At 32.2% G+C, this 26248-nt stretch overlaps 1 protein-coding gene across 1 annotated transcript in view; it reads right to left on the reverse strand.

Annotated features, from left to right (window-relative positions):
• Positions 1-623: 623 nt before the first annotated feature.
• The window catches only part of LOC139485895 (gem-associated protein 5-like), a 178831-nt gene continuing 153206 nt past the window's right edge, over positions 624-26248 (reverse strand). The window contains exons 19-27 of the mRNA XM_071270551.1: positions 20048-20185; positions 15401-15548; positions 12860-12979; positions 10706-10916; positions 9570-9705; positions 8287-8489; positions 5556-5718; positions 2849-4281; positions 624-1953 (exon numbers count right to left, since the gene is read on the reverse strand). Of these exons, the coding sequence (XP_071126652.1) occupies positions 1762-1953; positions 2849-4281; positions 5556-5718; positions 8287-8489; positions 9570-9705; positions 10706-10916; positions 12860-12979; positions 15401-15548; positions 20048-20185 (2744 nt within the window). The 3' untranslated portion in view covers positions 624-1761. The remainder of the gene's footprint in view (positions 1954-2848; positions 4282-5555; positions 5719-8286; positions 8490-9569; positions 9706-10705; positions 10917-12859; positions 12980-15400; positions 15549-20047; positions 20186-26248) is intronic.

The raw sequence follows: 26248 nt of genomic DNA on the forward strand, positions 1-26248 counted from the left end.
GGTGAAAAAAGGTGTAACACCACTAATTAGCCCAGTAAAAAGGCACATATCAGAATGTAGTACATATTAAGCACGAAATATGCATGGGTGTTATATTTGTAAATTTTGGAATCAGAAGAAAGCTGACTGGTGCAGGTGGTGAGTTTTGACTTATAATTTTGAATAATAAAAAAATACTTGAAATTTTAAAAGGATGAGTTACTGGTGTAATTTAATAAGACCTAAAATTCAGTGCAAAATTACCATACAGATATTTTAGGTAAAAGGAATTCAAAAAAGTAAAAACACTGAAACACAATGAACAAGAATGTGTCCTCAGTACACGAATGCCCCACTCGCACTATCATTTTCCATGTTCAGTGGACCGTGAAATTGGGGTAAAAACTCTAATTTGGCATTAAAATTAGAAAGATCCTATCATAGGGGACATGTGTACTAAGTTTGAAGTCGATTGGACTTAAACTTCATCAAAAACTACCTTGACCAAAAACTTTAACCTGAAGCGGGACAGAAGGACGGACGGACGAACGGACAGATGGACGGACGGACGAACGGACAGATGGACGGACGGACGGACGCACAGACCAGAAAACATAATGCACCTCTACTATCGTAGGTGGGGCATAAAAAGTTACCATAGAATCAAATAATAGGGCATTACCAACAAAACTTTCATACAGAAGCTTAGGGGAATATATTCTGAACAAAATATTTGACAATATTCAATTTATCCAATAGGGTTTTTCAAGCCTACATTTATGTAAATGAAATGGCATTGAAAAAGAAAGAAATAAGACTCCTTGTCAAAATATCTTTGTCGTTAAAGGGACATAACAATTTTCTATTTAAATATCTAGCTGCTCCGATTGGCTGCTGAAAAGTTGATACCTACGGTATGCTTTTTATAAAGATAACAAACAACAGGCTATTATTTACGCTTGGAATTATTTTCAATTATGGAATTAGCATAATTTCTTAAGATTTGTAATAAATTCTATGTATTTATTAATCAGTAAGACCTGCAAAGTATATTCCAAACATTCTGAAATGATTCATTTTTATGGGAAAAAGTTTCCAAATGGTTCCATGTCTCCCCTACACTTTAAAAATGATGGAAGTACTGTATAGACGATACAAAAATTGTTCAATACAGTGTTAAGAAATATACATATAATTTATTGTCTCTCTTACATTATTCTAAGGCTATTAACATGTGAAAATGACTGATAGATACTGTATGACCTTGGCAATAGCTATATATATAGACAGGACCGAAATTATCCTTGACATTTTTTCATAACAATATGAACAAGGTCATAGATGATACAAAATTGTCCTATATTTAAAGAAATATACATATAGTATATTGTCTATTTCACATAATTTCGTATACTTTTTAAAACATGTGAAAAATGACTCATGTGTATCGTTTAACAATGGTAATAATGGTAAAAAATGTTTTAGGAAAGGTTTTTTTTTTTAATAACTCATATAAAAGACATTTCAATTTCCTCACAACATTATGGTCAATTCTGTAAATCTTTATCTTTTCTGTTTAAAGAGTTGAAACTTGTTAAACAATGGCATATATTCTTAATCTTTTGGTTTAAATGACTAAAAGAACAATATCACAGTTGGCCAAAGTTTGAAATAGACTATTAACATTTCCACATTTCAACTATAGTTTTTGAATTTTCCCCTTTGCCATAGTTACAGTAAATATAAGAGTTTATACACGATTTATGAATTTTTCGATAAAATTTACAAATGAGTCAAAGCTTGATGCATGTGATCTATTATAGAGTCTTTCTGTTGTGATGACACAGCATATTTCATGGCCCATGTGACTATTTTCTCTGCAAACATATGTCTCTCGTTTTCTGTCAGGGAATCACTCTTTCCACACATCACTAGCAACAGTTTCACAGAATCCATTGGGTTAGGAAATGGTGTCTGTTAAAAAAAAAATCATCAATAAATAATTAATTTTGGATGTAACATGTCTTCTGATTGGCTGACGTTGCTTTGTTTATCATATCATAGACACAATTTTGTCATGAGACCATAATGTCATCAACGTTTTTTCATGATTTAAGCTGGTTTAAAATGGAATTTAGAATTAAATTATAAGAAATAACTGTAATATTTTGTCAGTCTATTTGAAATAACATAAAAAATTGTGGTGCACACACTTAAATAACCCACTACCCACGTTATTCAGTGTGCACTACATTTTTGAGGTTATTTCTTCCTACACTCTATGTAAACAGAAAAAATATTACAGTCATTCCTTAACTGTAAAAGTTCAAACTAAAATATAAGTATTAATCTCACTAACGGTTAAATTAGTAAAAAATTTCATACAACTGGAAATTATTTTTTTACAAAAAGAACATGTTTTTGTACAAGACTGACAAACAGTCATTTTTTTAGTGTCTTTACTCACAAGGTAACATTAAGCAGGAATATATGTCATTCTTCTCTAGAACATTTCTTTTATGTTTTTGCTTTAACTTCTGAATGTTCAGTGCTTGGCGAATAACTAATAAAAGCAATTTTAAAGTCTATGGATTGACTTAGCCAGAGATTAAACCCATGGCTAGGAACAGTCTGCTGTGCAGTAAATTAATTCATGTCATCAAGTTATTAATCCTTATATCTGTATCTGTATGTATACGTTGAAGATACCAATTCTGGCTTTTACTCAACGGGAAATTATAAATAACTACTTGTTAGTTAATTATTTTGTAAGTGGCAGATTTATTGTGGTGTTTGAACAGCTTTTTAGAAAAGCTACAGCTGTAAAGGTGGCATAACTCTTGAAGAGAAAACTTATTAGCAATTTTACCTGTATGGCATCAGGACCGTTTTTCAACTCCTGCATCATGTACTCCTGTTCCTCTTTCAGTATTGCCATGGTAACATATTTCATTGTATATTTTTGATCAGCAGGCATGTTGTACCATTCATCAGGCACATTAATGTATTTATTAGGATTAATAATGCTGGTTAAATTTTCTTTCCCAGAATGCACAATTGCTAATGGATGATGAGGCTCATCCTCCCATAAAACCTTCCTTGACTTGATCAACCAATCAGACGACATGTATAAATCAGGATCCTCAATAAGATCTTTATCAATGCTAGAGTATTGAAGAGACATGGCTTCCAGACTTGGTTGACTCCCTGTTGATGCTGAACGATGGCACATATCTAGTGTCTCGTGGGGTTGAAGTTTTTGAATGACAGGCTCACTGGAATGACGTTTTTTACCCATAGCCGACCCTTGAAAATCGATTAATGAACTAACAGACGATCTTGCAGAAACAGACTCTCCACCTACTTCAGGATATGACATTGGTATTGCCTGATGGTCCAAAGGAAGATTTTCTGCCATGGTTTGAGAATTAACTTCTGCTTGAGAAGGTGAAGGTGAAATTGAACTAGGTTTTAAGTCCAGCAGAAGTTGAGAAATTCCCTTGTATATATAACCTAATGTTTCAGTCAGTGCATAACGTTTGCCCTGTATATCCCAAAGTAAACCGCGAGCCACATGTGAAAGCTTCGAGACACTGAGACGATACTCAGGGGTTTCAAAAGACAAGAATCTAAAGGTTTTTGGCCTTGCCCCTTTTCCGCTCACTAAACTTTGATCAGCTGATTCAGCAACTGGATTCATGTCATCATCACATTTAACGTAAAATTTGACTTTTTCTGCCAAATTTTCCTCGATATCAGATGATTTAATGCTCTCAAGTTGACCAGATAGGCTAATGCTAGTGTCAAAACTAGAGGCCAAAGCACTTACACTACTATCAGATGTAGAAGGCAATTTTTTACTTCCCAACTGAATGCTTGCTTCTGAATTTTCTTTCTCACTTTTGGTATTAGAGATTTCTTCAGTTTTTGAATTGTTATTTTCACATTCTCCAATACCTTGTATATTTTCAACTGAATCAATTTTATCATCTCCCTTCACATCACTCTTACTTTCATTTTTGATTTCTAATTTTGAGCTTTCACTTTCATTTTGTTCATCTTCTTTTTTGCCTAAGTTCTTTCGCAAATAATTCAAAATGGCCACAAAATAATAAGCTCTAAGGCAGTCTAACTCCCTGCATCGTAAGCCTCCATTTGAAACAGAGTCCTCGTCCTTAAGTTCGGACATGTAACGTTTGATCGTGTGCATTTTTGACGTATCAAAGTCAATATTATTCTCCATACTAATAACCACCCTCATGGCAGTAATCTCTTGTTGTAACTTCAACATATATTTTGGCCCTACAATATACAAAAAGAATAATAAAATATCATTTAATGGAGCTTAACTGGTTCTCAATAATTCTTTCTCTTATGATTACTTCCCCTGTTTAACATCAATAGATATATTTACACTTGTATATAAATTTGTCCACCATTACGTATAGTTAAACTAGTTCCCGTAAAATTTGACATCACAATTTAAGGTAGTTTGCTTCTCCGTTTCAAAGTAATTAACGTTTCAAAAAACTACTAGTTTTTATAGATAGGGGATTAATAAAGGAATCCAAAGAGCAAAAAAAAATATATAGGTCACCGTGCTTGTTTTCGAGATATTAGCCATTGAAATTTTGCGGGAAAATATTCTCTCTTGACTTTTCATAGCTTTATCATTGACAAGTTGAAGTTCTCAAAAACTGTTAAAAAGTAATTAAAATTTTATAAGACTTTTACAGATGGCTTATAACTATACATGTGAAAGATTTACAAAAAGAAAAATGTGGGTCACCGGGCAAATTTTTTCAAGGGATTCAAATGGATAAAACCAGAGGATTCCAATAATCTAAAACATGACAAGCCAGCTTCCTTAAAAAATTTGATGTCACAATTAAACAGTTTGTTGCTTGACGTCAGAAGGTTATACGGAGCAGATCTCAGGTCATTCGGAGACAAAAACAAGCTAAATACCAAAAGTGTAAATACGTTAATTTCTCACATTGAGAAAGAAGTATGTGGTGTGTAATTAAGTAATATGAAAAAGTAATATGAAAAATGATTTATTTTGATTGGCTTATACAGCATCAAGAAACTAAAGTAATCTAGGTAGTCCAACTACTGTATTACTTAAGTCTGTCAACAATACTGTTTTGAGTTTGAGAGACTTATACTGTTTATTCAGATAATATTGCGTGCATTTAAAAAAAAAAAAAATCATTTCCAACTATTAAAAATGCAATTTTAATTTTTGCAATATCGAGAAAAATCCTGTTTAATTCATATAAGAAATTTCAAAATGCGAGTTTTAATTATTGTGATTATAACCCTATCAAATTTTCGCAATAATAAAAACAATGGAATAATTTCTGAATTTGCATAATGTGCAGATAAGCTAATGTCCAATCTTAATTCAGACTAGGCTTGTCAGTTTTCTTGCCAATGTCATTGATTTTTTCTTTTCACTTCAGCTTTCTCTACCAATAACAACTGACCACTAGGAAATAGCACAATAGTGTTGAAAATGCCATTAAAACATAAAAAATCCAGTTTGTGTTTATCAAATTATCTCAATTACTCACCTTGTGGAAGGAACAATTTGAGCAATATTTCCATTACTTGTAAGTGATTAGCTTCATGTAGACTACTGACAGCTTTCAACAGATGTGAGATTGCCATGGGTGTCTCGGACATCAACAAGGACAGCAGACATAGGACTAGGTCGATACTGATCTGTACCAGTAACTACAATAAATCAACAGATACTGTAAAATCACAAATATTAAAGAGAAATTTACAAATGAGAATAATGTGACTGGGTGCAATGGCAGATCCAGCCATTTCAAAAAGGGGGGGGGGTGTCCCAACCCAGGACAAAAAAGGGGGGGTTCCAACTATATGTCCCCATTCAAATGCATTGATCGTCAAAAAAAAGGGGGGGGGTTCCAACTATATGTCCCCATTCAAATGCATTGATCGTCAAAAAAAAGGGGGGGTTCCAACTATATATGTCCCCATTCAAATGCATTGATCGTCCCAAAAAAGGGGGGGGGTTCCAACCCCCGGAAGCCTCCCCCTTGATCTGCCACTGATGTGAGTATTGTAATAATAAGAACTCTCATTTGTATATCTGTATACATATAGATGTGTATGCAGATTTATTGATATCGCAATAATGAATCACAATTATAAATACACTCAAAAATAACTGGATTGGCAGTACATGTTTTTATTTTTGGGATTGTAGAAAACTATGTGAATGTCCCTCTCGTATCTTTCGCCCCTCTTTTTGAATACTATGTAAGAATAATAAATATGATTTCATGAAATGTAACAGATCAATTATGCTATCAGAAATTAAAAATGTAAGTTAGCTTATATATCCCTTTGCCATTTGAAATAATGAAAACAAAGGGTAAGCAAAACAAATGTAACTTCATAGAATGTACATCACAAACCGCAAATAAAACTTGAATCATCATGACATCCAAAGAGTGTTTAAGCATAGGAGGGTAAAAATTGCTATCTTTTTGGAATGTGAACTTGATATTAGAAAATACATGTATATTGTATTTAGCAAAATCTTGTATTTCAAATGTGATCAGTGATCTCCCTTTGTTTAATATTTGAAAATGCAAGTTATTTGTCAAACTTGGGAGATCATACCTAATTCCTAAAAATTTATTTTATTTCATTTGATTTGCAATACCTTTATATAAGTTTCAAATAAAAAGAGTTTTTTTCTATTTATTGAATCTTCAGTTGGAATTTCAAAAATTGAAATATTTTCTTCTTAAATTCAGTTTACATAACACACTTTATTAATTTTTCATAAATCTGGCTGGATGTGTGGTATTTGTGTGGTAAATCATGTACATAAAATATAGGAAATTAGCTATTAAATTAGATATGTCACATTTTTATTGCATTCCACAGTCATTATCAAGGTTAGACGTAGGAGGTTAACTTATTGAATTAATCTAATATGAATAAAATTATTATTTACAATGACATGTTTTCAAATCATTATAAAACGAAACAATCTTTTTAAATTCTCAACTGTATTTTTCATTCTGTGGACAAACTTTTTCTTTCAAAAGGGAGATAACTCATAAAGTATCAGATATTGCCACAACTTCCCTGAATCTTCCTATTGGATGTTGCAGAACAAAAAATATCAATTGATTATTTCCTATAGTGGTAGTGTAGTAATTTTTTTTAAGTACAGTGTAACCTGTCTAATCCAACACCTGAGTATTCCAACATCCTGCTTTAACAGACACATTTTTATGGTCCCAAAATATCCCTATCCTTGCAGAAAAAACCTGAGTATTATCCGAGATTATTTTCTGGTCCCCAAGTGTGTTGGATAACACAGGTTGCACTGTATTTAATATTATGATGTTGAACAAGGGATAAGAATGTGAGATGAATTTTTCGATAAAGGAAACGTTGATAACAACATAGCTATGAAACTTTAAAATGCAAGTTTTATTTTTTTTCCAAACCTATGTTGTTGTCTCTGAATAAATTGTAAGAAAATTTGGTTTTTCAAAATAATTTAGCATAATTATGTCTTAAGTTGTAAAAATGCCGTTCTGTCTAAAAATTTATGAGTTCAATGTCGATGTGTCTAAGAGAAGTTTGTTGTCATAAGGGAGAAAACAAATTATCCCCTTGTACAATTTTTTTTTTTTTTTTATAGTTTGGTGCATCAAAAACCAAAAGAAAATCTAAGTGGCACATTTGAGAATACCATGGCAAACATGGCCTTTATTTTTAATTGAAATATAGAAAAAGATCATAAATATTCTTGGCTTATCTTTCTTTTAAGCATTTATCTACTTAAATTTCAAGTTTTCAAAGGATGGCATAATAAATTTTGAAGGTTTTTTTAAAAGGAAATGTGACTTCTTTTGCTATAGTTTTGATTTTTTTTTATAATTGGTTTTCTGTTAAGAGGAAGTTGTTTTTACCAAAAACTTTACGGCACCTCATAATGCTTTTTAAAGAAATGACGTACAAAGAGGAATTTAGTTTTTTTAAAAGTAACCAAAGGTCCCTTCTCAAAAACCAATCAAACCTAAACATTACTACAATGTAACTTGCCTAATCAGACACACTGGGGGACCATAAAAAGATGTTGGATTAAACAGGGTGTCAGAAACTCAGGTTTTTTTCTGCAAGGAAAGGCATATTTTGGGACCATGGAAATATGTCGGTTAAAGCAGGATGTTGGAATACTCAGGTGTCGGATAAGACAGGTTACACCGTATTCACAATGTTAATCCAAGTCTTACACATAAGGCTTACTTGTGGTAGTTCTGTTTGAGCTTGTCTCCCAGCATGCAACACACTCAATGACTTGTACATTTCCTCAAGACTATTGGTATCCATGGTAATTCCTAGGTTACCATACCAGATTCTCAAAACATGGTGGGGAAATGTATGACCTTCAACAATGTTTGGTTGCCATGGTGATATTGGATCATTCTCATCTGAGTCTAAAATGAAATCTGAAAAAAAAAGAAATATATATTTTGTATTATTTTAGAGTTGTACGTGTCTCTTCTCTACTGTATATAATTTCATAGTATTAAGTCCACAGCTCAAGTTTAAAACCTTTCAATATTTTTCAAAATGTTCTGAAATATACTTTTTTGAAACAGTTGCCAGACATTATGATAAACATTTTTTAAATTTGTAAAAAAAAGTTCCCCAACTTCTGCCTGTTCTCAATTATTTCCATAAAAAATGTGCTTGTTTTAGAAATAGAAATGTTCCTTAATTGCCTATCGTTTTTGCTAACGTGTTTTGTATATATGCTTTTTTGTTTTTCTTTGTTGACATATTTGTTTGTTTTATCCACCATTCTCTAAGAAAATACCTGTCCCAAGTATAAAGGAATATGACAGTTGTAATCCATTCGTTTGATGAATTAAGCTTTTGATTTTGCCATTTGCTTAGGGACCTTCTGTTTAGAATTTTCCTCAGTGTTCAGTATTTTTGTTATTTTACTTTTTTCCTCACCTGATGTCTCAATATAGTCTATGTTTTAATATGAGTAATACCCCTAAGAATTAAGCAGATCAAGAATACCAGATGCACAACATAATTATGTCAGGTGAAAGAAAAATTAAAGATTAACAAAAAAAAAATAAAAGCAGAAATGATTTATTCATGTTTTGGTATAGGAACCAGAAAAATCCCTGATGGTGGTGATCCTAAGTCAGGAATCTGATGTACAGTAGTTGTCGTTTGTTTATGTAATATATACGTGTTTCTCGTTTTGTTTATATAGATTAGACCGTTGTTTTTCCCGTTTGAATGGTTTTACACTAGTAATTTTGGGGCCCTTTATAGCTTGTTGTTCGGTGTGAGCCAAGGCTCCGTGTTGAAGGCCGTACTTTAACCTATAATGGTTTACTTTTTAAATTGTTATTTGTATGGAGAGTTGTCTCATTGGCACTCACACCACATCTTCCTATATCTATGAAAAATATGAATCTAGCAGGTTCAAAACTCCATGTCATATGTCTGTAAAAGTCTGGTGCAATTATGACAGATATTACAACTAATTTTACAATTATACAAACCTGGTAAAATAGGAGTAACTTGAAGTTTCTCTGACCAATCAGTCAAATTGTCCTTTTCTATGGTGAGCAAGTCGTCACCACATTTTGTGATCTCTACTGCTAATAACTCATGCATAGCTGTTACTGCAGATAACAACTGAAATGGAGAAAAATTGCAATCCTTATGTCTATTTCTTGCTTCAGAAGTAAAAATTTTGATAATTTTTAAGATTTAACTGCAGAAAGCTGCTTCAATATACAATTTTTTTGTTGGGTGCATGCTGCCCAGTCTTTTTATGTAGTGCTTGTAAACTGGTCTATTGTTGTTTCTTTTTTGGTCTTGATTTATTCAGTCTCTCTTTAATTTATCTTGTTTACTTGAGAGAGTTTTCACATGTTTATTATATCTTTGTTCTTATGCTGCTGTGTTTTATAAATGTTTCTTGTTTTTTATATAGATTATAATTAGTCAGTTGGTTTTCCTGTTTAAATGGTTTTACACTAGTAATTTTTAGAGCCCTTTTTTAGGGCCCTTTTAATATAGTTGGCTGTATAGTGTGAGCCGAGACTCATTGTTGAAGACTGTACTTTGACCTATAATAGGTGTCAATTTTCACGGATAGAGGAAACTTCAAGGATATCTAATTGCGTAATTTTGCCAAAGTCTGCATACAAAAAATAACCAAAACTGTCATTTGTTGGAATATTTATATCTACCTGTACTCCTGAAGTCAACGTAAAATACTTTCCAAGGAATAATAAATGGGCAATGTGATGCTCCCTTGCATATAACGTAATATAGGAACATATCCATATAACGTAATATAGGGACATAACTCAAGTACAGTAAAAGTGAGCTACCCAAATTAGTACATATTCTGTGTTTTGTTGTAATAGGCATTGTGTATAAGTTTCATAATGTTTGGTTGAGGCAAACAGATGTAAAGAGGGACAAGGGTAAAACTTAATGACACTTCTGCTCAGCAGAGGCATAAAAATATAAATCCACAGAAATCTGCTATGGCGAGGATATAACAAAAAATTAAATCCACAGAAATCTGCTATGGCGAGGATATAACAAAAAATTTAATCCACATAAATCTGCTATGGCGAGGGCATAACAAAACATTTAATCCACAGTAATCAGTAAATTATACCTGAAGATGTTTGTCTTCCTTGAGGAAGCTGTATGCCTCTTTCCATTGGTTCTGTATAAGGTACTGCTGGACTACTTTCTGGGCGTATACCAACCCCTGCTGTTTGTCTTTAGCTATCATACAGACATGGGAGGCTGTACGGAGACTAGGCTGGTTATATCTACGTGCCAGAAGGTTAGCAGCATCCTGAACCTGTCTCATAGCCAAGTGGCTGAAAAGAAAAATGTGGTAAATTGAATTTAGCAGCAGTATTCAACTTGCAGATGTGGCTGCATAAGATGGGTTTCTGTGACCTATAGTGCACTAATAAGTATTTGCAAAACAGGTACTGTGGATTCATTATTATTGGTTGGATACCAATTTTTGTGGTTATTGTGTAAACAGTAGAACCACAAATTAAAATGTTCAAGGAACTACACTCTTTCTATAGGCTTTGTGTGGAGAAATTGGCAAAATCACGAAATCAAATACCCAAGAAATTAAGTGAATCCACAGTAGTCCATGAGGGATCCTGTTGGAGGACTGATGGATATAACATCATATTACTGTATAGCATGCTCAAAAGAAACTTGATATTAAATATCAGATGTCTCAGAATTGTTTGAAAGAAAAATGGGACAAAAATTTCATACATGGCCATGTTGTGTGCAAGAATATATATTAAAGACTTCTTGTTCAAGACTTGATGAGCATTGAATGTGTAAGATGCATCAAAGGGTAAAGAATGCTGACATTGTGTTGATATACAATTTATGTAAGATCTGAATGGTAGTTCCTGAGAGAAATGACAAATTATCATGGGACTGATGACAGAGGTAACCTATCAGTTCCATCCTTCATAACAGGAGTATAATTAATGAATGAAATCTAGTTTCCCAGCTTCAACAGTGTTTTTTGTATGTCTGCACAAAATTGTTAGCAAGGAGATGCACTCTGATGATAAACAGTGAATAGGGAGATAACTCTTACAAAGAAAATGGTTCGGCTTAGCAGGGTGAAATTTAAAAGCGCATAAACTATACAATACAAAATACAAAATATTTAAGCGACATATTGCGAAACAAATATCGCAAGAACAAAATTAGGCGGAAGAAAAAAAAATTAAAAATAATCAGAACAAATACAATAAGTCTTTCCACAGAAAAGTGGAAAGACTTAATAATCAAAAACCAATCGTTCAGAGAACAATTGAAGGTCATTCCACATCAAAGAAATTATAAAAAGAAGCTAGTTTATTCATACTGATGCGATAAATAATGGGTTCGTTAAAAAATTTATGGATTCCAAAAAAGGCTACTTCCGGTTTTTTCAAGGTCACTTCCGGTTGTCATTTTTCAAGGTCATATGTCACCCAATCTTTTGTTAAAAGTCATTTGGCTTTATAATGAACCAAGTTAGAGTAATAATCAATTTACCTTATAATTAGACATTTCAGGGGCACTAATATTTATAAGATGCCATGAGATTGTATCAGACCAAATGTAACATATCTTCATTACCATAAAGCAATCATTATGCACTTGTTCTTTTATTCATATCTTTTAAAGCGCTGGAGAAAATGCAAAAACAAGGATAAGTCACAATTGAGAACTTGACCTTGACCTCATTTTCTAAGTTAGGACGTAGGGGCCTCAAATAAAAACATTCCAGGGTTATACCGTAAATGTTTTATAAGTTAATAACACATACAGACAAATTTATTTTGTAAAGGTAGATAACTCATATAAATTTCATTCAATTGCTTCGATCCAAATTAGCCAAATATTCCTGAGAATGTAACGAACAATTTGTAAAAAGAATTTTGTCGCTATCTTTTTTTGTTACGAGAAGATGCACTCTGATGATAAACAGTGAATAGGGAGATAACTCTTACAAAGAAAAAGGTTCGACTTAGGAGGGTGAAATTTAAAAGCGCATAAACTATACGATACAATCTAAGAAATATCTAAGCGACATATTGTGAAACGAACTATGCAAGAAAAAAATTTGGCGGAAGAAAAAAAAAAAAAAAATTAATAATAATCAGATGAAATACAATAGGTCTTTCCACAAAAAAGTGGAAAGACCTAATAATTTTTACTTTACAATATCTGCTAATACAAAGGTAGTTATCTTATATTCAGACTGTCTTTATTTTACTGAACATATTCATACCATTTAGCTGCTTGTTCATAGTTGCCATCTTTAGTCAGCTGGTGTGCCCACAGTGTGTACAAATCTTCTAACACAGGGTCAAAGGGAGATAATCTGACTTTTGCCAAAGCTATAGCTTCTCTGTAATATACAATGTAGACATTTTATAAATCACAAAAAGTATTTTCAACAAAAATTGATGGGTAGCAAAAGTAGATATTTTAGAAAGAATATCACATGCCATATGCTGGGGAAAAATTAAAAGTGCTTTAATTCTGATGAATACATTTATTTCTTTTATAGAAAATTTTGAACTAAAAAAATTCCTTTGGAAAAGTGTCACTTCTTCAGCCTTCTTTCTTCCTATTTGATGTTTTAAAAGTTGACACCAATATGTTAATGTTTACAACCTACATATTAGCTTTTAGAAAAATAAACGTGGGTGTAAATATATATTGCAAGCATAAAAAGCATAACAAATGATACATCTCAATTGGGCTGTTTGAACATTAGTTGTAGGGTGTGTTTGGAAGGCATGTTAATTATATAAGGATGGTAGGGGCCATTTCAAACATTTTCAAAATTTCACACGATGCAGTTTATTTCTAATTGATATTGTATGGGTGGGGATCTTCTGGATATTAAGCCGTCAACAACCCACTCCCCTATATTCAATTTTGAATAATCCCATAGAAATACCTAGATTTTGCGACATAACCATATGATCAATCAACTGCTTTGAAACACATAAAAATTTCTTCTTAGGGCTGTTCCAGAAAATACTATGTCCCCCCCCCCAGGGAAGGCAATTTTTTTAAATATTATGTGGGTGGTTGTATTTGAAATACCAAAATGCAAAGGGAGTGCTGTTCTAATTAAATTTTATTTCTGTGGGTGGTGGGGGTTAAAAAAAAGTGCCGTCCCTGGGGGGGACATAGTATTTTCTGGAACAGCCCTTACACCTTTAGATGGATATTTGTTTTTTATCAACAGAATTAAACATCAACTTTTTTTCACACCCAAAGAACGAAACAAATGTTAATTTTATTCAGTTTTCAGTAATTGATGCATTATGGCACATGATAAATGCATTTCTAGTGTTTTAACAGTTTAATTTATTTAAGCAAATAATTGAGAATAAATCTGAAAGTCGTGATTTGTTTTCTATATAAACAAAGATCCTATGTTATATAAGTCTATTGCTTGTTTGTTTTTTTTTTTTTTGTTTGGGTGTTTCTTATCAAAAATATTTTTTTAATAAAAATAATTAAGACATACATCTACATGTTTGTGAAAAAATGACCTTTCTGAACTAACATGACTTGCACACCTTATTTTTGACATATTATTCTAATAAACAATAAAATATATACACTAAATTTCTTGTTACAAAATATAACACCTCTCAATAAAATATATAGGTTTAACCCAAAATATTTAATTTTTCAGAGGTTATATTCCTAAATCAGAAATACACGGGAAACTTCCCACTGTTAGAAGTGCAGGTGGTGATTTTGTCAAAAGTGATAAAAGAAAAAAATGTTCTATTTGTATCGATATATCCTTTTAACACATAAGTCATCACTTTTGTATGTTTATAGGGCTCTTACAAGAAAAAGAAGAGTACATTCAGATGTTATAAGAAAATTAAACTCTAAAAATAATTATAAAAGTTATTTTCTGTTTTGTTCATAAATCAATTGAAAAACATCAGTTAGAGTTATCTCCCATTTGGTGAAGTTTCATTTTAAATAATAATTTTTGAAACATTTAAAGGCAACAACAAAATTAAGAATATCTATAAAACTCAATAATTCACTTCTATTAAATACTCTTTCATTAAGACCATGTCATTAAGACAAACAAACAATTTCATTCAAATTTAAATATATCAGAATAAACTAAGGCACAGTTGATTGATTTATGAAGATATTTTATCGTAACTGCAATATTTTCAATGAATGCTTTATTGATCAAAATCCCAAGTATTCTCTTAAATCTGTAAAGAATTCTTTTATTTACAATAAAAATAAATTATTTATCTTTTTTATTACTTGTTTTTATGTTTGTGACTGTAATTAAGAAAGATACAATCAGTTTTCTTCCATATCTTACATTAATTAGGTTTCTATTTTATTGAAAGATTGAATAAAAAAATGTAGGCAATACATATTTTTTGGGATGCAGGAAAACACAATATCGTGTTAGTCATATTCAACACATTAAACTTTCATATGGGGTGAAATATGTCCTTTAAACAAAAATAAAGTTAAGAGAATAGAAACGAAAAATTAAGCAATCTTTTCATATGTAAAGGGCCATAACTTAAGAACGGTTAAACTGACGCCACCAAAATTCAAAGTCAATCTGTGTTTTGAAGTAATAAGCATGGTTAAATAACTTTCAAAACACTGGTTGAGTAAGAGAATAGAAACCCACTTAGGGATGTACGAACAGACTTGTAAGGGTAAAACTTAATGCCCCATAGCATTTGGTGAGATGAAAGTATTGCCAAAACATGTTTATCTATACAAAGTTATAGAAAATGTCTTCTATACAAACTTGAAGAGTCTATGTTTCTTGAAGAGGTCTATCGCATCGTAGACTTTATGTGCTGCCAACAGGTATGACACAGCCTTGTGGTACTGTCCCTCCAATTCCAACTGTATAGCATAGTCTGTACAAACAGTTACCCATGATTCAAAGGAAGCTAAAAATAGAAAAACCCATGATTCAATTTTCCCATTAAGAAATGTTCAATTCTTATCATGAATTTAAAGCAGGAAGTCTGTAATCAAGAATGGGCACATTTTCATAATTAAGTATGTTCAATTCTTACAGTGGAGGAATTGAAATGGTTAAAGTACAGAATGAAGAAATACAAAGGCAATTTTCGATTAGTTTGCTGTTTCTGTACTCCTTCTCATCATGGACAGGTGAGAGATACATCCATGTGATAGGTCCTGTCTGTTACAATAAACAGTATGTAGTACATACTGTTTATTGTAACAGACAGGCAAATATGACCGTTTCCGGACCCTTGGTATGTACCTTTGTGCACTAACATACATTACATTTATTGACATTTTATACAACTATTAAGGGAGCTACCATTTGATTTTTATGGGGGGGGCTAGGATGAAAAATTTTGTCCTGCATTTTTTTTTAGCTGTAATCTCTGTCCTGCCTTTTTATTTTTCACTCTGTTCGGTCCTGCATTTTTTTAAAGTTTATCCTGACCTTTTTTTACCTAAATTGTCGTCCTGGCTTTTTTTTTTTGCAAGTGTCTCATCCTGCCTTTTTTTTTACTCAAAACTCCTGTCCTGCCTATTTTTTTTCAAATTTCTTCCTAGGCCCCCCCCCCCTAAAAATCAAATGGTAGCTCCCTTATTGACATTTTATTAAACAATAAAATATACAATCCAGTTCATATCACAACATATGACACCTATCAATAAAATATACAGGTTAAACCCAAAAGGACATGTTCCCAACCAAAAATATTTAATTTTGTTATAATATACCAACTTCTGATTAGAAACAGGCTGACCTAAAACCTGACATATCAACAACAAAGAGTCTAGTACGACCATGAACTTTTAACTTGTTTGGTATTTTGATTGATCTCTTAAGCAATAAGTTTTGACTTTTAACATTCATCAGATACCTTTTTTCCTCAAAAGTAATTTTGTTAACCAATTGTTTGCTAGCTACTTGACAATAAAGAGTGTTTTTTTTCCTGATAAATTAAGACAGATGAACACCTATGAAAAGAAAACTCAAGGGCGTTTTTTATGAGTTCACCCTTATTGCTTTACCAGTTATTGAAATACTAAGGCTTTTCTACCTCAGGCATAGATTACTTTAGCTGAATTTTGCAAAACTTTTAGGAATTTTGGTCCTCAATGCTCTTCAACTTTGTACTTTATTTGGCCTTTTTAATTTTTTTGGACTCGAGCGTCACTGATGAGTCTTTTGTAGACGAAACGCGCGTCTGCACATATACAAAATTTAGTCCTGGTATCTATGATGAGTTCATTTACAGTTAGTTAATATAAAACAGAAACTGAACAAACCAAATCCAAAATTTTAAATTTGAATGTCTTACTGAATTCTAAAGTTTACATAAAACTGTTTTCCAAATATTGTCTTCACCAATATGTGATATTATATTTCTTTAAGTTCATTTTTGCTTGAATGTTTTATAAATGAACGCCTTTTGTAAAAATAAACTGGCATTCTAAATTTTGAAAGCTTTATATAATATATGCAGCATTTTTTGAATTTGCAATAATTAATTGTGATTGGTTAACACTATTTGAAATGGAGATTGTGAATGGTTAACTTTATTCTAAAGATAAGTTGTGATTGCTTATAAAACATTCTAAGCAGATGTTGTGACTGGTTAGTAACCTCCTAAACAATTGGAATTCAACCAATGGTATAAGCTTATTTCCATTATTTTCCATTTTGATGTACCAACAGTGAAATTTTCCATTTTAGAATCAACAATGATTAATTTAATAGTCCAAATAGAAAATAACATAACAGTGATCATCAGTAGAATGACAATTGATATGTTCCTTATTTTATCCCCTTTTCCTGAATGTGACCTACCCAAATAGAATATAACCAGGATTGTACTAACATGAGCAACATGACAGGTGTCATATGTGGCGCTTACCCTCACCCCCTGTTGTTGGTTGGGTATGTTTTACTCATGCAGTCTTTAGTTTTCTATGTTGTGTCTTGTGTACTGTTATTCATCTGTACGTCTTTTATCTTTTTTGCCATGAAGTTGTCCGCTTACCCTCACCCCCTGTTGTTGGTTGGGTATGTTTTGCTCACTTTGCAGTCTTTAGTTTTCTGTTTTGTTTTGTGTACTGTTATTCATCTGTTCGTCTTTTATCTTTTTAGCCATGGAGTTGTCCGCTTACCCTCACCCCCTTGTTGTTGGTTGGGTATGTTTTGCTCTTGCAGTCTTTAGTTTTCTATGTTGTGTCTTGTGTACTGTTATTCATCTGTTCGTCTTTTATCTTTTTTGCCATGAAGTTGTCCGCTTACCCTCACCCCCTGTTGTTGGTTGGGTATGTTTTGCTCACTTTGCAGTCTTTAGTTTTCTATGTTGTGTTTTGTGTACTGTTATTCATCTGTTCGTCTTTTATCTTTTTAGCCATGGAGTTGTCCGCTTACCCTCACCCCCTGTTGTTGGTTGGGTATGTTTTGCTCTTGCAGTCTTTAGTTTTCTATGTTGTGTCTAGTGTACTGTTATTCGTCTGTTCGTCTTTTATCTTTTTTGCCATGAAGTTGTCCGCTTACCCTCACCCCCTGTTGATGGTTGGGTATGTTTTACTAATGCAGTCTTTAGTTTTCTATGTTGTGTTTTGTGTACTGTTATGCATCTGTATGTCTTTTATCTTTTTTGCCATGAAGTTGTCCGCTTACCCTCACCCCTTGTTGTTGGTTGGGTATGTTTTACTCATGCAGTCTTTAGTTTTCTATGTTGTGTCTTGTGTACTGTTATTCATCTGTACGTCTTTTATCTTTTTTGCCATGAAGTTGTCTGCTTACCCTCACCCCTTGTTGTTGGTTGGGTATGTTTTGCTCACTTTGCAGTCTTTAGTTTTCTATGTTGTGTTTTGTGTACTGTTATTCATCTGTTCGTCTTTTATCTTTTTAGCCATGGAGTTGTCCGCTTACCCTCACCCCCTGTTGTTGGTTGGGTATGTTTTACTCATGCAGTCTTTAGTTGTTGTGTTTTGTGTACTGTTATTCATCTGTTCGTCTTTTATCTTTTTTGCCATGGAGTTGTCAGTTTATTGTTTACTTATGAGTTTGAATGTCCTTCTGGTACAGTCAGCACCATTAGCCACTAGTCTGACGCCCCAGACTAGTAAATATTGATTCGGAATAGTGAAAATTTTCAAAATTTTATATAGTTGTATTGGGACAAGTTTTGATATTTAGTTTCCGGACTAGTAGATGAAAAAGTTTTTGGTGCAGACGGCTGGTATCGTTCACCTCTCTTTGTTTAGGATTCTGTTTGCTAACCATACCATATCATACCTGTCAACCTGTGACGATGAAAATGCAGGTCATGACCTGCATTGAAGAATCAAATCTCAGGTCATAACGCGTACAAACTTTTTCGAGCTGAATTTCAGTATTTATGGTACATTTTCTTATAATGTATATCAAAGATACCAAAACATCAATGCATGTTCACTTGGTTAAGTCATTTTAAATCTTATTTATTATTATTTCATTACACTTTTAAAGATTTTTATAAACTTGTGTATCACAGTCTTATGTCCTTTACTTTTTGTCATCATCTAAAATTTATTTTTCAAATGTAATTTTAAAATGAGACAACTAGCCTTTAAACATACTATGTAGAGGTATTACATGTATGAACATTCATCTCTCATTGATAAGGAAATTAGAGTATCATAAAATATAGTATAAATACAGTCAAAGAAAGTATAAATGTAAAAAATAATTTTCAACTTTTTTTTAAAAATTGTATAAAGGTATTAAAATAATAAAAAGTTATTTTTTAATATGTATTTGAATTTTATATTATTATGATTTAATCTTTTTCACCCATAAAACGTAAATATAAGGAATAGTTTTGAATGGTGACAAATAAGGGGAAGTAACTCTTAGTTGAAATATCTTTGTAAAACAACAATTTATTTACGACCTAAAGCTAAGGTAATTGGTGTTAATCAACAGTGTGTTTGACACCAAAGCTGTCAAGTGAAGCCATGCACTTAATGGCTCACTTAATTTGACAGTTTACATAGCTAGATGAACTGCATGTTCATGGAAGAATTACGAATTTGCCAGTATTTCAAAGGAATATTACTTATGAAAATCAATCTCAAGGCTAAGAAATACGGGTGAAATCAGGTCATTTTCGGAATTTCCGGGTTATTTCAATGACCCGGCGGGTGATCCCTCAGAATTGTGAAAATCCTGGGTCACACCCGCAGAATCCTGGTCAGTTGACAGGTATGCCATATTAGAGAATTCTTTTGATTTTTTTTACCCAGAATTCATCAGAATCTGAAATTGCACCTTTAGATCCAGAATGTAAAACTAAGATTTAGATAATAATATTGTACCCATTGGTGCCATAGCAACAAATCTGAAATTGCACCTTTAGATACAGAATGTAAAACTGAGATTTAGATAATAATATCGTACCCATTGGTGCCATAGCAACAAGCCAGTCTGAAAGTTCTTCTCTTTCCCTTGCTATCCTGAGCGCTCCAGTGATGTTTCCCTTCCAGATTTCAAGCTGATAAAAATAATCCATGTTATCATTTTCTCTGTGATACTGGCCTGAAAAATTAAGATAAATTGATAACATGCTTGGCTAGCAATTTTAAATATAGATTGACATATGACATGGAAGACTATTGTCCCCTGTTAGAGGGGGGGCCTCAGTGTCAAAGTGGTCCAAGTAGATCATTCACAGTTGTCATTTTAATTATTTTGACACTTTTTATCTATTCTTGATATCAAATATTCAAGCACTCTATTGTTTTCTTTTCTCTATCTTTTGCTCTTTTTTATTTGTTGGCATATTGTTTTCAGTAAGCCCTCTATCAAGGCCCTCGTATATATCACATTCTTTCCTCAAGCAAGGGGGGGGGGGAGGGGGGGGGGGGGCTTAATACAAATAAACAATTTCTTTAAGTCTAATATATAAAGTCTAAGGTCTGTGAAAAGGAATAATCCATAATTTCAAAGAATCATTGTTCTAACAAGGATGAGGAAAAAAACAAACTAAAAACTTTACAAATCTAACAAATTTAGTGACCAACATAGTCTAGGATCAATCAATACAGGAAGCACTTCGACAATAAGAGAAAAAAAAACTCTAAAATTTCAGAGTTTCCACAAAGTCATGATGAGGGAAGCCAAAAACTTATAATTTGCTGATCTAATATTGTTCCGCTAAACTTCAAACAAATTTAATAAATCTTACAAAAACAGACAAAATATCATATTATTACTTAGTCAAACTTATAGGTTCGTTCCATTTTATAATCCCTTATTATGATATTACAAAGCTTGTGACGTCAATCAGCACACTATGATATAGCTGATCTATAGTCATTTCCACAGATATAATAGCCTACAGTAAACAATACTAGTTCAACAACCGGTCATCAATAATTCCAATCTAATATAACATTAATATTTCCAATAAAGTATCAGATGAAGTATAATTATTTCATAAATAATATTTCAGTAAAAATCAGTAACGTGATGACCAACTTGTCTTGCAACTTATCCATTATTAATGCATATTTTCTCTTTGACACATTCACTATTTCCATTCTCAATTTTACTATATATGGGATTCATTGTTGAGTAATTCGCTGTTTCAGAATCTAATGCATCCTAGGTAATATTTTCAAAAGTGTACACCAAAGCGTTTTGATTGGTTTAAAACGTTATAAACAATGGAAATTAAACCAATGACGTAACGTTATTTTCACTTTGGGGTACGTACAATGAAATTACCCATGATGCTTTAGATTATGAAACGGCCAATTGTGATAACAATGTTTGTGGGTACAAGTGAACCGCAAATTTAAATGTTCAAAGTAACAAATTTTCTTCAGGCTTATAGTGTATGTAAACTTTGCAAAATCTACAAAAACAAAATAGTACCTGAATCCATGAAAATAAGTGAAATTTACAATATAATAATCACTTAACTTTAGTACTTGTAACACACATTATACGTACGGTTACAAATTTATATGGCAAAACATATCTTAATTTGAATCAATCTTAAAGTTTGTTTTTTTTTAATTTGAAATCAATATGTTTTATAAGCATATCTTTTTAGCACTATAGTGGCAAAATGTCATTTCCTATATATTTGCAGATATTTGTACTTTTAATTTATTTATATTTTACAGTATTGGACATATAACTATTAAAATCTATTTGTAGTTTAAAGTACTATATATGTTGGTTTTTTTCTTTTATTCAGCCATGCAAGTGAACATCACACTTCTTTGTTTCAACTGTTTTATTGCTTTTAAATTGTTTTTGTTTATGTTTAACAGTTTAAAATCAATTTGTCCTTTCAATGGTAAAATATTTGAGAATTTATATATTGAAGTGATATAGATATATTTCTAAATTTGTTTTTGTTCTAACAATTGAAAAATAAAATTTCAAAGTTTTTTAATCAATTTAACTGTAACAGCTTCGAGAGTTAGTATATGAATATTTATCCCAAATGACTTTTAAAGAATTAAATAAATTGAACATATGAGCAGCGTTGGATAAAAATCTAACATTATGCAATTAAGTGATTGATTTTGAAACATTCATTACGAAGTCAAATGAAATAAAAGAGGATGTTTGGTCCGTTTTGTAACATTTGATTAACAATTCAACTTGCAAACAGTCCCAGACTTTCTGTAGACTTTTTTTCAACACTGAATTTGGTTAACAAATTAAATTGAGAATGGAAATGGGGAATGTGCCAAAGAGACAACAACCCGACCATTGAAAAAAACAACAGCAGAAGGTCACCAACAGGTCTTCAATGTAGCAAGAAATTCCCGCACCCGGAGGCGTTCTTCAGCTGGCCCCTAAACAAATATATACTAGTTCAGTGATAATGAACGCCATACTAATTTCCAAATTGTACACAAGAAACTAAAATTAAAATAATACAAGACTGTAAATGTATAAGACCTGATGATTGATTTTGAAACATTCATTACGAAATCAAATGAAATAAAAGAGGATGTTTGGTCCGTTTTGTAACATTTGATTAACAATTCAACTTGCAAACAGTCCCAGACTTTCTGTAGACTTTTTTTCAACACTGAATTTGGTTATCAAATGTATTGATGTTGATTTGCATAAAGTCGTTTACCCTTCCGGAACACCTGAGATCACCCCTAGTTTTTGGTGGGGTTCGTATTGTTTATTCTTCAGTTTTCTATGTTGTGTCATGTTTACTATTGTTTTTCTGTTTGTCTTTTTTCATTTTTAGCCATGGCTTGTCAGTTTGTTTTAGATTTATGAGTTTGACTATCCCTTTGGTATCTTTTGTCCCTCTTCTTTTGCATAAAGTCGTTTTCTATCAACACAGCTCAGTATTTAACCTAGCTTCTTTAGGCTATTTTGCAAACACAACCTTGAACTGTCTTTTAGGTTTTTTTTCTAATTTAAAACAATGTCCTTGTTTTCAAAATTCCAATAGGGAACATACTATATATAATTGTATAAGTAAACCAATTTTTCAAGATGTTTCGGCCATTGGCCTTCTTCAGTTCTTTATTTTCCCTCTCAGCCATGTAGTTGAAATGTCTTGAAAAATTGGTTTATTAAAACAATGTCTTTTTCATTGGAATAACAACTATACGTAATTAACTAGGATTGTTTATTGTAAATAAGATCACATGACTTAAATTTACGTCAATGATATATTGTAGATACAGCATGTAAAATATACATTGATATAGTATGAGATATCATTAGTGTTTTGACGATTATTTCTTGTTGTTGTTATTGATGCCAAAATGAACAAATCAGAAATCTGTCAGAATCATGTGTTAATAATTAAGAAATATCAAATTGACATCAAGATGTTTGTAAAGCCAATCACTTATGGTTTACAATGTCAATTCAAGAATTTTATAATCAGCAGAAAAAAATTGCTATATCTATATGGATCGATCTCTATAAAAAATCAGGGATTTTGCTGGTATAGTTATGTGGACCACAAATTCATATGCTATATAGGCTTATACAGAGGTGGATTTAGGGGGTGGGGGCAGGGAAATTATTTTGCCCTCAATCCACAAGAAATAGTCGAGACCCGCACAAACAAATTAATCCATAGAAATTTTCAAATTATATTTATTTTTTCTCTCAACTTTTCTTTCATTTGGTAATTATATCATGAACAGGAGTTCAGAAGCAGTAATTGTTTATCAAAAGTTTAACAGATTTCCAATTACTCAAGGTCAAAGATCATATTCCATGACGTGATCTTTATCATGTATTTAAAAAATCACAGATCAATTTCATAAATATGATATGATATTATGATCTGTTGTTTACTATTCCTTGTTAATGCTCAATTAAGCTTAATGAAAAAGTATTAAGTTTCCCCTGTCAAAATGCAACCATGGTTGACCATGGTTACCATCGCTAACCATTGATAACCATGGTCAAACCATGGTTGACTGTGCTTAAAACCATGGTTAACCATGGTTAACCATGATTGTGACCATGGTCAACATCTGACCATGGTTGACCATGCTCTATTTAACCATGGTTAACCATGGTTTTCCACGTTGGTGACCATGGTAAACATCTGACCATGGTTGACCATGGTCTAATCAACCATGGTCAATTTGACAACCATGGTCTTGCACCTGACCATGGTCAACTTGACAACATGGACCATGGTGAATAAATATTGATCTGGATTATACCCATGGGAATTTATAACAAATTGTAAATTACTTTGAGACTTTCAATATTAAAAAATCGTGCTCATTTTTTCAGTGGTACAATGTTATTGACAATTTTTAATTTCTTTCTTCCCAAGAGGTAAATTGTGACCTTTCATGATTATTTCAATAACAATATATTCTCTATACATTTTAAAACACGCATAAACTGAGCAGTAAAGCTATAGTGGCAGAGAATGCTAGTTACAGTCGGGTCAAATTTGGGACTTACAAACTTTTACAAACTGGAAGTTGGAACTTACTTTCGATCAGTATTCCTTGTTTTTTAACAGTTGTACGCTGTCATTTAACGATGTATTTCTTTCTTCCAAAGACGTAATTTCTGACTTTCTCTCCAAGTTCATAAATCTGCCTTTCTTTATCATTATACGGCATATTTTAAGAACTTGAAAACATTTCAGAGTGATATCTTTAGTCTTTATTGTTTATGTTTATCCCCCAACCGGAAACACATGCGACGTCATGATCAATTATTATCACCAACCGTTAACAATGATTCACTCAGTGCGAAACATTTAAATGACTTGGAACAAACGTCACGTGATCTCAGTAAAGTTATTTCGCGCTTTAAAAATCAAGTGAAGGATTTGATGTCCAGTGTTGTCACGTAAAGAAGATTTGTTATCAGATAAGTACATTCACAGGAAATCTGTTTGATATTTTGTTTAAAAGATGTAAAAATTGTTACAGTATTTGATTTGGCTTTCATTAATTGAACACATGCCACCTGAAATGGGTCTTTAAATTTTTTTGTCAGTGTCAGTTATCCATATCAACATAAATTTTATATTTAATTGTTTTTAATTCCAGGTGTCACTAATAAAACTGTATAATATGAAAATTTTGTCAATGGTAAAATAATTTACACAATCATTCTTTTGTTTGAAAGGTAAACCAAAAAAAAAGGGGGGGGGGGGGGGGTACAATTATTTGTTTAAACAAAAACATGTTCATAATGTTTATTTTGTTGGGTGTTTTTATTATTGAAAATTTGCAAAAGAAGATAAAACATTTTTGATCCTTAAAATCTGTTATTGTATACAAATTATCAAGAACAATTGATTCTTTGTGGAAAATTTTATGTTCTTGCAGGTGGAAACTGCTTTGCATTTTATGGATGAACATTTCTGCAAGGGTAGCTTTAAAGAGTTTCATGCAATTTAGCATTTGTTGGTAGTCCTGACACAAAAAGGAAGAGAAGTATACGGGCTCCATAACAAGTAGACTAACTGTTTCAAGATAATTGAAGATTGATTTGACAAGAATGTAAAATGGCCAACCATGGTTTAATGGAGATGGTTGACCATGGTTGACTCATTAATAACCATGGTTGACCATGGTTGGAACCACAGTTGACCATGGTTGGGACCACGGTTGACCATGGTTGGAACCACGGTTGACCATGGTTGGAACCACGGTTGACCATGGTTGTAACCATGGTTGACCATGGTTCCTACCATGGTTGACCATGGTTCTAACAATGGTCAACCATGGTCATTAAAACCATGGTTAACCATGGTCGGCCAATTAACAATTTTGTCAAACCATGGTCAACCATGGTCATACAACCATGGTTGACCATGGTTAACCATGGTTCTAACCATGGTTCAAACTGCACATTGACAGGGGTTAATAACTGAAGGAGTAAAGCTGTCTGAAGGTTAAAATTACGTCTTATATAAATAAGTGTTTTAAAGAACTTTGAAATTAACATTCTTCGTTAAGAGATCAATTTAGTCTGTGATATTCAAAGTATGCACACATCCATACAATGCCTTCTTGTAGTATTAACCTTGAAACCTACAATGGTTCAGTTAATTTATATTAAGGCAAGAAGTTTTTTTATTTACCAAAAAATTTGGCAGCAAAATATATGAAGAAAAAA

The sequence above is a fragment of the Mytilus edulis genome, chromosome 8 (assembly GCF_963676685.1).
Source record: "Mytilus edulis chromosome 8, xbMytEdul2.2, whole genome shotgun sequence".
NCBI lineage: Eukaryota > Metazoa > Mollusca > Bivalvia > Mytilida > Mytilidae > Mytilus > Mytilus edulis.